Source organism: Marmota monax, unplaced genomic scaffold, assembly GCF_021218885.2.
Source record: "Marmota monax isolate L192 unplaced genomic scaffold, Marmota_monax_Labrador192_F-V1.1 WCK01_AAM20220418_F8-fsc00012, whole genome shotgun sequence".
NCBI lineage: Eukaryota > Metazoa > Chordata > Mammalia > Rodentia > Sciuridae > Marmota > Marmota monax.
The window spans coordinates 4,545,673-4,565,043 of record NW_026695227.1 but is presented as its reverse complement, the minus strand read 5'-3'; the positions used below and the strand labels follow the sequence as shown (position 1 = coordinate 4,565,043).

At 34.7% G+C, this 19,371-nt stretch overlaps 1 protein-coding gene across 1 annotated transcript in view; it reads right to left on the bottom strand.

The window, feature by feature from the left end:
- Positions 1 to 368: 368 nt before the first annotated feature.
- Positions 369 to 19,371, bottom strand: part of Dera (deoxyribose-phosphate aldolase) — a 113,819-nt gene continuing 94,816 nt past the window's right edge. Inside the window, exons 7-9 of the mRNA XM_046435912.2 lie at positions 6,965 to 7,077; positions 1,222 to 1,371; positions 369 to 975 (exon numbers count right to left, since the gene is read on the bottom strand). Of these exons, the coding sequence (XP_046291868.1) occupies positions 919 to 975; positions 1,222 to 1,371; positions 6,965 to 7,077 (320 nt within the window). The 3' untranslated portion in view covers positions 369 to 918. The remainder of the gene's footprint in view (positions 976 to 1,221; positions 1,372 to 6,964; positions 7,078 to 19,371) is intronic.

Sequence of the window (19,371 nt, the reverse complement as noted above, 5' to 3'; positions counted from 1 at the left end):
TCAGTCCCTTATCTGCCTAAAAGGATAACATCAGTACTTACTACTGAAAGGATTAAAAAGTTTTACTGTACTTACCTTAGCATTATGATTAAATGAGGATTAAATAAATTGATAAAGGTAAAGAGCTTAGTACACAGTAGGTGCTATGTTAGCATTTGCCGCTTTCTGAACCTCATTCACTATACCAGAAAACCTTAAGAGTTACATTCATTCACAATATACTAAGGTGCTTTATCTGATACATATACTCAAGGAATCTATTAGAGAGATTCAGAAAGTCGTTGATGAAACCTCTTTATATGTTGAATGGATTAATTTTTCAATATGTAGTGCTGTAATTTAAACTGGTTTTAAAAAAAAGAAACAACTACAGGGACTTTTTATTTTTAAAAATTCAATGATATTCATAATTCCATAAAACAGTATCAGAAATTTCATTAGTAAAACAGTTAATAAAAGAGCACATCCATTGCAAAAACTGAATGCGGGTTTTTGTGGCGGGAAGTTAGTGCTGAATCAGTAGTCACTCCTGGAGTCTTTACAGCAGCAGCTCAGGGATGTTGCTTTTTTTTTCTTTTCTTTTTTCTGGAGCACATGTGGACAGTTTAACATTCCCCCCTTAGAATTTGATGTTGTCCAAGCTATCATTAACATTTTACTCAGAGTTTTTAGGGTAAAACCTTCACAAAATTAAGAGTGTAGATCATCTGGTAATTAAGACCATTTCAGACATGCCTGAAACAAGCACCACATGTGGATTAGTTTGTTTTTTCTTTTGTCCTCTAAGATCAGTGGGCATTTTAAGGGAAAAAAGTTAGTTAGCTATTTCCCTGTTTTTCAATTACATAATTTTAGCAATTTGGCAGGATAAAAATTTAAACATTGTTGCAAATAACTTTTCTGGGTCAGGTCGCCAATTTAAGACATTGGGAGATCATGATATGCCGCATATCTGCCAGTCACATGATGGTAAATCTGTGAGGAAAATCAGAGTTCAGTTCATTAGTAATCATTATATAATTATAACTACATAATAATTATACTATCACATAATGAATACATTTCAGCAGACTCTGCCCAACCTACTTCAGATGGAGGTCTGCTTGGAGGAAGGTAGAGGTTTGGGTATGATGAGGTAAATCAGATAAGTATTCATCTCTAGTCCTCAGTTTCTCAAAAGCTCTTGTCAATTCATTCCAAGGACAATGCATTACTGCTCACCTGTCTCTCAATGTCTGTAAGCAGGGAACTGGCACCTATGCGGAAGAGTTCTGGCTTCAGCCACTCATCCCCAAGCTCCTCCTTTATAAGAGAGAGCCAAGCAAGGGAGTCTTTGGCAGTGCGAATACCTCCTGCTGGCTTAAAGCCCACCTAAAAGGGAAGATGACTGTTGTTACTGGGTGGATTTAAAAGATGGTATTGGGTTTATAGAAATCTTGATATTCTCTCTCACTTTAGCTCTTTTCACTTCATTCAGAAAAAAACAAATAAACAACAACCAAAAAAAAAAAAAAAAAACACGCATCACTTACTCACACCCACTCACCTACAAAGAAATTTCCAAAATTATATCAGGAGGAATGCCCCAGCTTCTAAGGAGACACAAATAAGGGCTAATAATCCTCCTTAGCATTTCACTTCTTGGAAAGTCATAAACCTTAACCACCTAGATTGTAGCTGAGCTTGGAAGAGAAAAGAAAGGTGTCAATAAACAGGATAACCTACCACAAAAGCCCATTCATTCCATATTTTTTTAATTTTTTTCTTTTTAGACATACATGACAGTAGAGTGTATTTTTACATATTTTACATACATGGGGTAAAACCCATTACAATTTTGATCCCATTCCTGTGGTTGACATGATGTGGAGTTACACTGGTCATGTATTCATATATGAGCATAGGAAAGTTACGTCTGATTCATTCTACTGCCTTTCTATTCCCATCCTCCCTCCCTTCCCTTCATTCCCTTTTGTCTAATCCAGTGATTTCTATTCTTCTCCTCCCAACCCTCCCTTGTTACGGGTTAGCATCCACATATCAGAGAGAACATTTGGCTTTTGTTTTTTTGGGACTGACTTATTTCACTTAGCATGATATTCTCCAGTTCTATCCATTTATTGGCAAATGCCATAATTTCATTCTTATTTTGGCTGAATAATATTCCAGTGTGTATATATACCACATGTTCTTTATCCACTCATCTGTTGAAGGGCATCTAGGTTGGTTCCATAGCTTAGCTATTGTGAATTGAGCTGCTATAAACATTGATGTGGCTGCAGCACTGCAGTATGCTGATTTTAGGTCCTCTGGGTATAGATCACGAGTGGGACAGATGGGTCAAATGGTGGTTCCATTCCAAGTTTTCTAAGGACTCTCCATACTGCTTTAAAGAGTGGTTGCACCAATTTGCAGTCTTCACCAGCAATATATGAGTGAAGCTTTTCCCCTACATCCTCGCCAACATTTATTGTTATTTACCTGTATTCATGATAACTACCACTCTGACTGGAGTGAGATGAAATCTCAGAGTAGTTTTGATTTGCGTTTCTCTAATTGCTAGAGATGTTGAACATTTTTTTCATATATTTGTTGACAGATCATATTTCTTGTTCTGTGAAGTGTCTGTTCAGTTCCTTTGCCCATTTATTGATTGGGTTATTTGGGGGTTTGTTTTATTTTGTTTTGTTGTTGGTGGTGGTGTTAAGTTTTTTAGTTCATTGTCTATCCTGGAGATTAATGCTCTAAGGTGCAGGTAGCAAAGATTTTCTCCCATTCTGTATTCTCTCTGTTCATGTCCTTGTTTCCTTTGCTGTGAAGATGCTTTTTAATTTGATGCCATCCCATTTATTGATTCCTGATTGTGCCAAAGCACAAGACTCCTAAAGGAGTCTTATTAAGGAAGTCTGTTCCTGGGCTGATATGATGGAGAGTTGGGCCTACTTTTTCTTCTAGAAGGCACAGGGTCTCTGGTCTAATACCAAGGTCCTTGTCTACTTTGAGTTTTGTACAGAGTGAGATATATAGGGATTCAATTTTATGCAGATTTCTAATTTTTCCAAAACCATTTGTTGAAGAGGCTATCTTTTCTCCAATGTATGTTTATGGCACCTTTGTCTAGTATAACTGTGTTTATGTGGGTATGTCTCTGTGTCTTCTATTATGTTCCATTGGTCTTCAATTCTATTTTTGTGCCAATATCATGCCACTTTTGTCACTACAGCTCTAATTTAAGACATGGTATAGTGATGCTTCCTGTATTACTTTTCTTGCTAATGATGGATTTGGCTATTCTGGGCCTCTTATTTTTCCAAATGATTTTCATGACTGCTTTTTCTATTTTTATGAAGAAGGTCATCGGAATTTTAATGGGAATTGCATTAAATCTGCATAACGCATTTGGTAGTATAGCCATTTTGACAATGTTAATTCTGCCTATTCAATAACATGGGAGATCTTTCTACCGTCTAAGGTCTTCTTCAATTTCTTTCTTCAATGTGTTCTATAGTCTTCATTGTAGAAGTCTTTTACCCCTTTTGTTAGATTGATTCCCAAGTACTTTTTTTTTTTAGGCTATTGTGAATGGGATAGTTTTCCTGATTTCTCTTTCAGCTGATTTGTCATTGGTATATAGGAATGCATTGATTTATGGGTGTTAATTTAAACAAGACTTCACAAGGTTCAAAAGCAGATGTGTACTTAAAAAAAAAAAAAAAGGACAGAATCAGTGAGGCCACATGGTCACCCTAACCAAATAGGCAGATTCCAAGAAGAATTGACAGTTGTTTTAATCAACTTAATTGCAGGGACTTTTTCTCAGAAGTGTAGGTACTCAAAGTTCTATCATGCAGAAAGACCAATTACATAAGGACAAAAGAAAGGCAGTGTAGGGGATCTTCATATTTCATAAATTTTTAAGGACTGACTATAAAACAGCCCAATTCAACCTAAACTGTTGTTTATAAATAATGTTCCATATCCATTAGGAAAGGAAAAATATGCTCCACATACAGTAAGAGCCTCATCATCTTGGTTTACTTTGTCCAGGAGCTTGAACATCCAGCAGAGTAGAGAATCTACAGATGGAGTCAAACAATCAAACAATACCCCTGATAGCCTAGATATAAAATTCTTGCATTTTAACACTCAGAGGTATTCTTTGAAAGGCAGCACCAGCAGGAAACAATTGCTAACAGAATGCTAAAGAAGAGAGACAATAAACAAATGGTCCTATCATCAACCCAAGCAGGAAACATGGTGAACCTGAACTCCATCCCTGACTAGGAAATATCCCTCAACAGTCAAGTCCTGCCAATCCTACCTACTTAACTTCTAGTCATGCACACCTTCCTCTATCCACATGTCTACATTTCAGACTAGATCCTCATCAGTCCTCATATGGAATATCAGTCAGTCTCTTCCCTGGTTTCCCTACCTCTGCCATACAACCTCAAACAGCAGCATTTCTAACCAAATTTGCTGTTACTCCCCTGCCCAAGCCAGGACTTGGTAAGACAGAGGGGTGGGGGCTGCAGGATGAGGTTATTTGTTGAGGAAAGGAGAAAAAAAATCAATTAGCTGATATTAGCATACATGTTAATCACAGGGGTCTTTCTGTCAATTAGGCAGTATTTCATATAGATTTTCTATATAGTTCAATTTGTGTCAGCAAGTCTGTTTGGCAATGTTTCCAAAGGAAGGTTCTTATATAAGTTAATCTTTTTTTTTTTTTGAGGGAGAGAATATGGAAAACATAAATCTGTAATGAAATCAGTTATGAAATATTAAACCTCTGCTTCTCAGGAGTGACACTAATCATGGTCTGGAAGGCGGCTGATGACATTGTAAAACACCGCTTAAATCAATGAAGTAGAAACTTTACCATCTAAGGGCTGCTAGTGCAACTTGTCAGCAACCCAAAAGCTGTACCATGATTTGCAAACACATACACAGATCCTCCTTGTTTGAAGTCAAACATGATTAATGAGAATGGTTTGACTTGTACCTGTGTCCTTTTCTTAAAACCAGCTGGACTTAGTTTATTAAACTGAGGGGGAAATGCAATGCAATTAAGAGAGGATTGAAAAAGCAAAATATCCCCCGCTCTGAAACCTGGTCTAGAACACTGAGGACTTAAAAACTTTTTCTTTGAAATATTCTGCATGTTGGCTAAGAGCTTTTCTGGGAAGAAACGTGTTCATTTTTGCATTCCAAGATAGGTTAACATGGCACATGGTTAACTACTCAATAGCTGCTCACTGAGAGCAAAACAGAATTGGGTTCTAAATGGCATGTTTAAACCCTGACAATGGAGTTTATGAAATGCATATACCTGAAGAATACCCCAGAATATCCAGGGATGGTAGTCCAGGCATCAATATGCATAAAAAAATCTCACATTTGATTTTGTGTATGGTGGAGACGGGGCGGGGGGTTGCGCTGGGGATTGAACCTACAGGGCCTTGTGCATGCAAGGCAAGCACTCTACCAACTGAGCTATATCCCCAGCTCCTCACATTTGATTTTGATGTTCTTTGGCTGAAACTGAGAACTACTGGTCTAATGAGTAGTGGTAGTTTCTACTGAGGGACCAAAGACAGATTTTTCATTTTTATAGCTTTCTTTCTTTCTTTCTTTCTTTACACATGTTTTTCTTTAACTTATTTGCAGATAACTTTAACTTACTTTCTTTAACTTATCATTGCAGAAAGACTTTCAAGTAGAGGTTATTCAAATTGGAAGTGCTGTTATATGTAGGTCACAATAAATATTTCTTCTATTTGTACTTCAGATGTGAGGTTATTCTGAGGGAGAAAAGGGGGTTTATTTCCCCTTACAACCAGTATATTAAAAAAAAAAATCCAATTCCAAAATAAACTACAGTCACATATACAGTCATAGTATCCAGTTGGTGAAGGATTAAAGGTCTTTTGGGGGGTCCTACTTGGCAGAAATCAAGAGACTGTTTTTAAAAGATGCCCCTCAGGAAGGGAAAGTCACATTAAACACACACACACACTCACACACACACACATTCTCTCTCCATCTTTTTCTCCTATGATGTAAAAAATCCTTTGAGATAATATGCAGCTACACAAGTAATTTGAAGTGAAAGGAAAATCCAAATTCATTTTTAAAAAACACCTCATATACATTTTCCCTTTTAACTTCATATGTTTCAAAAAATATGTATTATTTTTCGAAAAGCTGACAAAAGCTAGCATATACCCTCCTCAGCTTAACAGTCTTCCAAAGAGCACATCCAACTGCCATAAAACGCAAAAATGGATATTTAATTCAAGAGCTATATAACGTCTAGCTACCTTTTCCCTGCTGTTTCACAGCATTTCATTATTTTGTTTAATAAGTTCATCTCCTCGAGAATTTTCTCGTCACCTCATATTATTAAAAGTAATAAGTTTTTCTGGACCGGGGGTTTCCCAACAGAAAAACCAATTTATGTGTGTCCTTCAATAATGACAGGAAAAGATTATTTCCCATTATATTGCATACTTTTCATATCACCACCACAGCTTATCATTCAATAAATGTTACTCTGCAATTCTTTCCATTCCTCAAGGAAGTTTAATTTCTGCATTAACCTGTTTTCACTGGCCAACGCCTTGCCAGAAAGCTCTGTGTTGCAGCAGAATTAGTTCGTTAAAGAACCCATTTAGGAATCTCTTGTCAGTGATAAAATTGTCTTCGGTTAATAAAAGGACACGCAGCAAGTTTACATCTTGATCACACATACTTACTCCCACACTCACACTCACTTTCGTTAATCGCACATTTTCCCTATAAATGTGTTCTTTCATAATGAAAGGTAAATTAAACATTTATCTTAATAAAGGTAACTCATTCACACCTTCTGCATAAAAAGACAGTTATCGTGGTAGCTGTAACGAGTATTATAAATAACATTATCTTTACTCTGAAGAAAGATTTGCTGGCAATAATATACCTTGTTTCCAGTTTTCCAGAAGAAATCTCTAATGGCCCGTAGCATTACTATAGCTACCGGGAAGGTGGCATTTACTGTTTCTTTTCCAGTAGAGGTCTTAATAAAATCTGATCCTAAAACAAAAGAAAAACTCCCATGTTAATTAAAAACTTATTTTTTATTTTAAGTCAGTGAAAGAAATGAATTGTGTAAATTTTTTCCCCTGAGGAACACAACTTTACTTTTCATTAATTAACTGAAAAACTATAACTAAAATCTACCTTTAAAATACTTTTGTATTTTTTTTTCCCTTCTTACCGTCAAATGAATTAATCTAGGTGCCAAATAAATTCTCAGGGACCTCTGGAACTCCTGCCTCCATATTTCCACACCACAATTAAAATTAGTATGGTCTGTTTAATGTATGAGATGAATAAAAACAATTTATGCCCTGTGTTTAAGATCACATATCATGACACTTTACCATAAAGCTGGGGTATTCACTTTCCCATGCTTGATAGAAAGTACACAGCACAGTTATGATAATAATCACCATGAGCTGATTCCTACTGCATTGTTCATTATTGAAAGCATGGTGTCTTCCAACCAGATTAGGATTTTCATGAATGACACCATGCTATTGCATACTTTGCAAATATTTTAACAACTTCCTTCTTTCAAATATATCTTAAATCTGTTTATGTAGTTTAACAGAATAGCACAAGGACAGAAGGAAATGATAACAATAGCTAAGATGCATTGAGTGCTGCATGCTATGCATTATAAATCTGGTACTTTACAATTATTAGCTCAGTCAATCCTTACTAAGTACTAATATCATCTCCATCTTTTTTTCTATTTTTTTAAAATGTTTAAATTGGTACATGACAACTATAAATAATAGTGGGATTCACTGTTATATATTCATACATGCACGCAATATAATTTGGTCAATTTCATTGTCCGGTACCTCCCTTCTATCTCACCTAGGAGCTCCATCTTTAAAGAGAAAATGAAGGCACAGGAAAGTGAAGTAACTCACATGAGGTCACATAGTAAGAATATGTGCACATGTAGAATTTTAGATACATACAATGTGTCTAAGAAACTTCCTCATTTATGAAGGTCACCCAAATAAAGAATCCATCTTTCATATGGATACCTATCCCTGAAATACTCAAAATGTGAGTGATGCGCAGGCACCACAGGACCACTATAGAAAGTAGGAAGAAGGGGACAGGGAAAGGTCAACAGACATTAAGTTATAGTCTAGAGAAATATGACCTGGTGTTCAACAGGGTGACTGTGGATCATGGAAGTATACTGTATATTAAACAAACAAACAAAGCTAATGGTTAGGTTTTTTAATGTTTTTACCACAAAGAAAAGATAAGTGTTTCAGGAGATAGACATGTTTATCTAGACTTGAACATTAACCAATGTATACATGTACTAAAAAAAAAAAATCACACAGTACTCCATAAATATGTATAATTTTATATGTAAATTTAAATCAACCAGACCAACTGATTCAGACTCTAACATAAAGAAGGTTCCCAGGTGATTCATGTACAAATTCACAGCCCTAGTCCACCAAATCTGTGAAACCACACTAAAACTAATATGAGAGTCTTTTTGAAGGTCCATGAAAGACAGAATCTATAGGAAAAAGTAGCCAAAACTTTCCCCTCTAGTTTCATTTGAACAAAATTACTTCCACAACAGTTCTGTGCACTAAAAGTCTCAGGCAGATACCCCTTTATAAAACATACTGTGAACAGGCACATGGAAAATACAAAACAAATAATTCAGGCTCTTTTCTTAAAATCATATTTTCAAGATACAGGTAGAGGAAAAACACAGATCACTCAGTGAGCTAGAAGTCACCTTGCAAATTCAATTTCCTTACCTTCTTCGTTTATAAAATAGGTCTAAAAAATTCCTACTTGCTTCAGAGTGTTATACAAGACTATCAAAAGATACAATCTGTATCAAAAAAACTGTCAAGTATTATACAAATATAAATGAAGCAAAGACCTGAGGTAGGTGTGCAATCTGTGTAGATACCAGGGAAACTCTTGACATATCAGAAGAGGTCACAGGAAGCCTTCTTTTCTTTGGGTCTGTAGGTTACTAGGAAGAATGGAGGCATGCCTACCATACAGACAGTCATTCAACAAATACTTGCTGAGTGCTTATTAAGTGTTGAACTCATTCTAAATGCTTGGAATAGACCAAAAAAAAAAACCCAAAAAAAAACAAAAAAAAACTGTCCTTGTGAAGAGATGTTCTAGAAGAGAAAGGCAATAAACAAATATAAATGTCAAACGGAAATAGTTGCTCTGTAGAAACGTAACACAATGTAATGAGTCTGAGTGATGAAGTTGAGGAGAGGCAGTTTTGTTTAAAGAGTCATCATGATAGCATCTCTGATCAATGGAACTCAAATAGATACTGAATGAAGGAAATCTAGGGAAAGAGCATTACAACCAGGGAAAAAGAAAGTGCAAAGGCCTTGCAGTAGTCACGTGTTACTAGGATAGTTACCTCATGAGTTCATCATATCTGTCCATTGATACATGAATGGGTGAGTGCCTAAAGCCTGGCCCTTAAAACATAAAAATAAGATGAGCAAAGGGAAGAGACTGAAGCCAGGCACAATGGTGCATACCTGTAACCTCAGCAGCTCAGAAGGCTGAGACAGGAGAATCAGAAGTTCAAAGCTAGCCTCAACAACTTAGCAAGGCCCTAAGCAACTTAGCGAGATCCTATGTCTAAATAAAAAAAATAAAATGGGCTGGGCTGGGGGTGTAGCTAAGTGGTTAAGCACCAAAAAAAAAAAAAAAAAAAAAAAAAAGAAAGAAAGAAAAACAAAAGAAAAGAAAAAGGAAGAGACTAAAGCCTCCATGTAAGCAGTTAAGGGAAACATCCCAAAAGAATTCACAATGAGACCCAAATGTATTTTCCTAATATTGACATCATCTTTTGATTTACTAGAAGCCATTGAAGTACAACACTGAATAGCATCAAAATACTAAGCATCCTAGAAGAGAAGTTTTTAAGATAAAAGACCAAGGCCATATTTGAAGGGCTATTAAAAAAGAGGGGTGGGACATGATCATTAAAAAATCACACTACCTGGCAGTTTTTCAAAAGAGCCAACTTCCTTTGGCAGGGTAAGTTTGGAAAAACTCTTCCTAATATATTGGAAGGGCCAGAGCATCTACTAAGGTAGCAACAGTTGCCCAGAATGGCAACAGTGGCTTCAAGTGTTTATTTGTCTGCTCCATTTTCTTGACTGTATTGTATGCAGGTCTGGTTCATATGCTACAACCTTCCTATACACTTCTATGTCCCAGAGGGTGGCACACAGGAGGAACTCTAGATGGATGGACGGATGGCCAGCCACAGGGACCAATAAAAAGGAAACTACAATATTTTCTAACTTTAAATGATTAATGAGGAAGGAAAAACAATTTTGTGTTTCATTCCAGTCCCAGTAATAAAACTGGGCAGGGGGCTCAGAATAAAATATTATTTATTTATTTTTAAGTTTAGAACCCACTTAGGATTACAGAAAAATTACAGAGGTAATACAGAGTTTACCCCACATGCAGTTTCCCCTCTTACTACCTTCTTACATTAGTGTGGTAGATTTATTACAATTAAGGAATTATTATTACTCAAAGCCCATACTTTAAATTTCTTTTGTTTTACTCACTATTCCATCCCATCCAGAATACTACATTTTTTTTTTTTTTTATTTCTCTATAGATTCCTCTTGACTACGATAATTCCTTAGATTTTCCTGATTCTGAAGATTTGGTCAGTTTTGAAAGTACTGGTCAGGTATTCTGTATAATGTCTCTTGACTGATGGTTGGTGTTTTTCTCATGACTGGAGTGGGGTTGATTTTTCTTCTTAAGCTTATTTTTTTTTTCTCTTAAGCTTATTGATATGGTGGATTAAACTATGTTGAACCAGAATTGCATACCTGGAGTAGATCACATTTAGTCATATTGTATAATTCTTTTTCATACATTGTCAGTCTCATTTTGCTAACATTTTGTAGATTGTATGTATATTTATAAAAGATATTATTCAATAACTTTTTGTTCTTGTAGTGTCTTTTTTCAGGTTTTGGTGTTAGAGTAATAATGGTCTCATAAAATAGGTGTTCTCTCTTTTATTTTCTGAAAGAGATTGCGAAGAGGTATTATTTCTTAAATTTTAGCTGTATTCATCAGTTAAACTATATAGGTGCTTTCTTTGGGAAGCTTATAATTACTGCTCTTTAATAAGGTTAAATTATTAATAATATGAAACCACTTTATATTTATTAGCTAAACATTTTATAAAACATTTACATAAATAATGATGTTCACATGACTTATATAAACAACTTATATAATTCATATAAACATTCACATAAAATACTTTATGTAAATATAAAATTAATAAATTTAAATAATTTCTTTAATAGATATAGGCCAACAAGACTATTTGTCCTTGTGAGTTTTGGTTGCTTATGTCTTTCAAGGAATTAATGCATTTCATCCACATTATCCAATTTGTGAGTATAATGTTTTTCATATAATCCTTTTTATCCTTTAAATGTTCATGGGAACAGTAGTGATAACCCCTCTTTCTTTTCAGGTATGGGTAATTTGTATTTTATCTCTTTTATTCTTGATCAGCCTAGCTAGAGAGTCACCAAACTTATTAAGTTTTCAAAGCAGCAGCATTTAGGTTTGTTTTTTTTGTTTTGTTTTGTTTTATTTTTTCCTTTTATTGTTTTTGCTTTTCATTTCATTAAGTAGTGTTCTAACTTCTATTTTTTTCTTCCATTTGCTTTAGGCTTAATTGCTCTTCTTTCTCTACTTAATGTAAAATAATGTAAAAGCTTACATTATTCATTTAAAACAATTTTCCTTTTCTAATATATGCATCCAATAAGTTTTCCTCCGAGCAACTGCTTTTGAGTCATCCCATAAATAATGATAATTCTCACTATTATTTAGTTCAAATTTTTAAAAAATTTCAAGCTTCTTCTTTGACCCATTTGTTATTTAGAATTATGTTGTTTAATTTCCAAACACTTAGGTATTTTTCACCTATCTTTTGGCTATTGGTTTCTAAGTCCATTCCTTGTGCTCTCAGAAAACACTTATATGATTTGTATTCTTTAAGTTTGTCAGGGTATGGTCTATGGGCGTGAATATGGCCTACCATAATTAATGTCCCATGTCAACTTGAATACGTATTCTGCTGATGTTAGATGGAGCTTTCTCTGAGTGTCAATTTGATCATGTTGAAGGACTTTCCCAAAATACTGGACACTAAACCAGTGGTCCTGGAAGCTCAGAGAATGTCAAGTAGGATATATGTGCCTATATATATATATAGGCACATATATCCTACTTTTTGCTCTTCAGATCAAACATATCCTTGCTGTTATTCTGCCTGCTTGAGTTACCATTTACTGAAACAAGGGTTTTGAAGTCTCCAGCTATGATAGACTTATCTATACTTTTTTTTCAGTTGCATTGAATTTTGCCTCATATATTTTGATGCTCTTGCTAGGCACAGACAGACTTACGATTGTTCTGTTTTCTTGAAGAAATGACTTCTTTCTCAGCATGTAATATCATTTTTATAATATTTGATATATATCATATATATAATATTTGATATATATATTTTATAATATTTGATAATGTACCTTTTCTAAAGTCTTCTTTGTCTGAAACTAATATAAGTTGGCTTGGTATATCTTTCTCCAACCCTTTACTTTTAATCTTCTACATTTAAGGTGAATTTCTTATGGACACCATATAGTAGCAGCTTGCTTTTTTTACTATCTCTTAATTAGCATATTTAGCCATTAATATCTACAGTGTCTTTAACTTTTGCATTTTTTCTTGAATTTTATACCTATTTTTTCTGCCTTCTCTGGCTTTAAGCATTTTATATGATTCCATTTCATCTACCCTCATCATATCAATTATACTTATTCAGTAAATTTTTTAGTGATTGCCCTAGAGTTTTCAACTTATATTTCTAACTAATGTAGGTTCACCTTCAAATAATACCATACTATCATATGGGTACTGCAGACATCTTTTAACAAAATATTCCTAATTTCATTCTCTTATATCTCATAATACTGATGTCATTCATTTCAGTTACTTATATGATAAATCACTCAATAGTTATATTATTACTATAAATAGTTATCTTTAAAGTCAATTAAGAAAAATTAATTTTAATCTTCATTTTTTTCTTCCCTGATATTCTTCTTTCCTTTTTTAATGGACCAGACTTTCTGATTTATATTGTTTTCTTCCTCCCTGAAGAACTTCTTCTAACATTTCTTACAGAAAGGTCTAGTAGTGAAGTCCCTTTGCTTTTGTTTGAGCTCAATTTTGAATGATAATTTCACTGGGTATAGAACTATAGGTTGTTATATTTTTGCTTTAAACACTGGTAGTGGGCTGGGGTTGTGGCTCAGTGGTAGAGCGCTTACCTAGCATGTGTGGGGTTCTCAGTTCGTTCCCCAGAACCACATTAAAAAATAAAATAAAGGTATTGTGTCCAACTACAACTAAAAAATAAATATTAAAAAAATTGCATTCCACTCCTTGCTGACATGGTTTCTGATGAGAAGACTGTTAGAATTATTTTCTTTTTCTTCTATAAGTGTTTTCTTTCTGTAGCTTTTTTTACCCCAAGATTTTCTATTTGTCTTTGATTTTTTTTTCAATTTAAGTATGATATTTCTAGATGCAGGTTGGTGTAGGGGTGTGTGTGTAGAGAGAGAGAGAGAAAGTTAGAATATATAGGCATATATATCCTACTTGACATTCTCTGAGCTTCCAGGACCACTGGTTTAGTGTCCAGTATTTTGGGAAAGTTCTTAACTATTATTACTTCCAGTATATTGTTGCTCTGTTTATTCTTTCTTCGTATTCCAATTATATATAACTTTTTAATTTATCCCAAAGATTTTGGATGTTTTGTTTTCTGCTCACCCCACCACCATCATTTTTTTTTTTTTTTGGCTTACATTTTAGTTTAGGAAGTTTCTATTGACTTATCTTCATGAGCATTGATTCTCAGCTGTATTCTGTCTACTAATGGGCCCATTAAAGAAATTCTTCATTTTTGTTCCAATATTTTTAACTTCTAGAATTTCCTTTTGATTCTTTCTTAGCATTTCCATCTCTGATTATATTACCTGTATTTTTTCATGTTGTCTATTTTTCCAGTAAACCCATTACTAATAGTCATAGTTATTTTAGATTCTTTATCATATAATTTCAACATCTATGTTATATCTGAATCTGTTCTGATGCTTATCTTGTCTTGTTGAAAGCCACATATGATGTATTGGGTAAGAGGAACAAAACAGGCCTCTCTGTGAGATTTTATGTTAATCTAGCTAGGAGTTGGGCTATGTTTAATTTTGCTGTAACTATAGATGCCACAGTCCTCAAATTCCCATACTAGCCTTGTTTTTGCCTCCCCTGTTTGCTTTGGGCTTCCCTAAATATCCTCCTCAGTGATAGTGTATCAGCTCTAACAGGTGTAATTTGCCATTATTACACTGGGGCCATGTTGGTGTGGTGATAATAAAGAGGAAGGGGAAGTATTACTAAATCACATAAGAGATGGGCCTATATCCCTGTGCTGTGATTTCACACACTTTTTAAAACTTCTCCCCCTACATTGGTGGGACAAGAGGACTACAAGGGATAAGGATCCCTAGTGGGCAAAGACTCTGGTAAAGTCTTTTTTTTAAATTTTTTTAGACTGGCTTCTTTTTTTTTAATTCTAATTTGCTATACACAATGGCAGAATACAATTCATTTCATATTACACATACAGAGCACAATTTTTCAAGTCACTTTACACAAAGAATTTTCATACCATTTGTGTCTTCATACGTGTACTTAGGGTAATGATGTCTCATTCCACCATCATTCCAACCCCCTTGCCCCCTCCCTCTCCTTTGCCCTATCCAAAGTTCCTCCATTCCTCTCATGCTCCCTTCCATCACTATTATGAGTCAGCATCCTCATATCAAAGAAAACATTCCACCTTTGGTTTTTTGGGATTGGCTTGCTTCACTTAGCATTATATTCTCCAACTCCATCCATTTACCTGAAAATGCCATGATTTTATTCTCTTTTAATGCTGAGTAATGTTCCATTGTGTATATATATCAAAGTTTTCTTGTCCATTCATCTACTGAAGGGCATCTGGGCTGGTTCCACAGTTTAGCTATTGTAAATTGTACTGCTATAAACATTGACATGACTGTGTCTCTGTAATATGCTGTTTTTAAGTCCTTTGGGTATAAGCCAAGGAGTGGGATAGCTGGGTCAAATGGTGGTTCCATTCCAAGTTTTCCAAGGAATCTCCATACTGCTTCCAGATTAGCTGCACCAATTTGCAGTCCCACCAGCAATTTATGAGTGTGCCTTTTTCCCCACATCCTCACCAACACTTATTGTTGTTTGTATTCTTGATAGGTGCCATTCTGACTGGAGTGAGATGAAATCTTAGAGTAGTTTTGATTTGCATTTCTCTAATTGTTAGAGATGTTGACCATTTTTTCATATGTTTGTTGATTGATTGTATATCCTCTTCTAAGTAGTGTCTGTTCAGTTCCTTGACCCATTTATTGATTGGGTCATTTGGTTTTTTAGTGTTAAGGTTTCTGAGTGCTTTAATTAGTGCTCTATCTGATGTGCTTGTGGTAAAGATTTGCTCCCATTCTGTAGGGTCTCTATTCACCTCACTGGTTGTTTCTTTTGCTGAGAAGAAGCTTTTTAGTTCGAATCCATCCCATTTATTGATTCTTGGTTTATATATTCTTGCACTATAGTAATCTTATTAAGGAAGTTGGGGCCTAATCTGGTATGATGGAGATTTGGGCCTACTTTTTCTTCCATTAGGTGCAAGGTCTCTGGTTTAATTCCTAGATCCTTGATCCACTTTGAGTTAAATTTTGTGCATGGTAAGAGTTAGAGGTTTAATTTCATTTTGTTACATGTAGACTTCCAGTTTTCCCAGCACCATTTGTTGGAGAGGCTATCTTTTCTCCAATGTACATTTTTGGTGCCTTTGTCTAATATAAGATAACTGTGTAGTTATATAGATTAGTCTCTGTGTCCTCTATTCTGTACCATTAGTGTATAAGTCTATTTTGGTGCCAATACCATGCTGTTTTTGTTACTACTGCTCTGTAGTATAGTTTAGGGTCTGAAGAGTAATTCCACCAATGACATTCCTCATAGAAGTAGAAAGGTAATCATGAAATTCATCTGGAAAAATAAGTGACCCAAAGTAGCGAAAGCAATCCTTGGCAAGAAGAGTGAATCTGGTAAAGTCTTTGCCCTGGAAAGTGGGCTTTGTTATGTGGAACACTCTGGTCATATCTCATAATAATTATCTTCCCCTTTCTCCTAACCCTAACCCTTTCTCCTTCCATAGCCAAGAAAGGACCTTACTTAACTCTTCACTCTGAAAACTTGGTAGAATACCCAGAGGTAAAACCCACAACAGTGTAAGGGCCACAGTTAGTCTCCAAAAACTGTCAAAATTGCCATTTCAGCTTTCCTACTAGTTTTTGGCTCTAGCAGCTTCCATTCCAGTTAAGCAGATTTACATTGTGACTCTCAGGATTCATGTGCCTCCACTGACGGAAAAACTGGTAGTTTACCTTGCAAACTTAATTCTTTGTAGCTTCTGAGAAAAGTGATTGATTTTCAGTTAATTTAGCTGTTTCTCCCTCTGAGAACAGGAGTAGAACTTCCAAGTTCTTCACACATCAAAGTTGGAATTAGAGGTCATTAAATACCAAGCCAAGCCTTAATCATCCAGAGATCAGATATGGGTTGAAATAAGAATACACATGGTGTGTATGGTATTTTGGACATACACCAAGTATGATCAGTAAGACTAGAAAGGTTCAAAGAGATCTACATAAGCCAGAATAATACAAGAAGACTTCTGGAACAGGTAAGATTTGCCATAGACCTTGAAGAAAAGATAAATGTTAAAAATCAGAGGGGCACATGGAAGAATCTCTCCCTTAGAAAAATCCCAAAGTACAAAAGAATAAGGAATATCCAAACAATAAAGAATGTATACCCCTAAGGAATCTGTGTTGGGGGAGGCAGTATATGAATGCACGTTCCAGAATATGTTACTATAAATGTCCCTTATGTAAAACATCATATAGAAGACTCTGAACCTGCAAACATAAATTGGGCTCTATTCTTTAGGCAATATGAGGTCTTATAACGTAAAACCCATATTTTGGAATGTTAACTTTACTGACTATATTGGATACATTGAGGAAAGACAATAAAGTCACACATAATTCAGGTATACACTCACTGGCTATTTCTTTAAATCCAGAAAAAAAAAATCTAAGTTTAGAAAGTACACTGGTACTTTACCACTGTCAAAAGAACAATGGATTTTCCAATGAGACCTAGTAGGCATGTTCTTTTGTTTCACTTCTCATTTTAATATTGCTGCCCTTGCCCCTCTGCTAAAATAAAATTACCTTAGAGAAATAAATGTTATCTTCTGAATTACCACTACCACAGAGCACTGAAGACCCTCCTCAGAGCTCATGCAAATTCAACATTAGCCAAGCCTACCTGTGCTCAGCTTGGGGGAAAACTTTATGAGAAAATACCTCACAATTAAAATATGCTATCCATTCAAATGTTTTTTCATCATGCTCACAATCAACAAAATGACTAAACTAGGAGACGAGAATCCTTAAAAAAAAAAAAAACACTAAATAGACTAGAATTCAACTGTGATTAGTTGAAATAAAATTAATAATAAAGTTATACTATTATATTAAATTGTACTTTTTATTTTCCTTATTTGAAATCTTTAGCTTAATACTGTTTTTTTGTGGTCTAAAGCTACTCAAAGCTTTTCTATGGCCTATAATTACAAGTCTCCATGGTACAGTTTCATTAAAAACTTTCATTAAACAACAGCTGCCCTTGTATATGGTCTTCTAATCAATTTGGTCAAACAGAATGACTTCTAATCAGCTGTTGATAAAAATAGAAGATGAAATTTTAATTCTAATAGATTAACCACAAACTCAAGACAGTCTTCAAAATCCATCTAGCTCTATTCTCCAGTGGATTTAATGACTATTCAGCAACTCATTACTAAATAGAACAAGATGAACATTTTCCAGTTCATTAAAGAAATGTACTATGTATTTTTGCATTGTCCTCATGATTCGTTACAGGGAGTCTTAATTACAAGATAATGGATAATGGTTATTAAATGCAGACTGCAGTAATGAAGCTCTATTCATTTGCGAACCTCAGAGACTGCAAAGAGAGGAAAATAAAATTACTAGCTTCAAAAGATTAACGGATCAAATTATTATTCAATTTTGAAAATCTCATTCAGACTTCATAGAAACAAGAAGAGATTAAAAACTAGTATTAAGACCAAAGTAGTACATTTAAAAAAATAATATCTTAAGGCTATTACTGCATAATAAGCTTCAGATGTGATTATTAGAAAAACATATAGCTAACAATGGGAAAACATACATTTTTATTTCCTGAACAAATCTTATTTATGACATAGGAAGTTACTAGTAAGATCTTAAAAAGAGTCTTGGTGAACATGGAAGATATGTGCTACTATGCTACAAAAGAACAGCACAATGGAAGGTATTATTAACATTTTATACTTTACTAATGAAAAATAGGATTTAAAATCAACTGCTGCTTGAGAAAGCTTGTCATTAGTGGAATTCATGCCAACCCTATAATAAGAGCTTCTGGGCACATTATTCATTAGCCCCATGTTTTCTAGCACTCCCTAAGAAATTACCGATCAAAGTTAGCAAGAGAGTTTTGTATGGTAATTCTGACACTAATTTATACTTGCAATCTGCAATGAGATACTTTTTAGAGAAATAAACAACGCATACAAGAATATGAAGCCTCAAATTAAAACATAGCCTTCAAGTATGTATTCTTTTGCTCAACATAGGTTTGAACATAATTTGGGGTAGGATATAAAATCCAGTTTCATGACTGAAGAATTGACCAGAGTAAAGCAGGAAGCCAAAAGTTCCTATGGGGTACCAATAGGTTACCATACTCAATCTGTAGACAATTACTCCACAAAGGTCCACTTACCTGGTCCAGAGATAACAGCTACCCATGTGAGAAAAGGGAAAATATTTTCTAAGAGAAAGAAGAAAGGTATAAGAAGGAAAGAAAAATAAAAACCAACTGTTCTCTCCAGTTCTTTCCTTCAATCTGAATAGTGAGCTAAGGAAATACTTCTCTGTGGGTCCAGTCCATCATGTGAGCAGGGAAACACAGCATCATAATTAAGCAGTAAGGCATATTCAAGGAGAT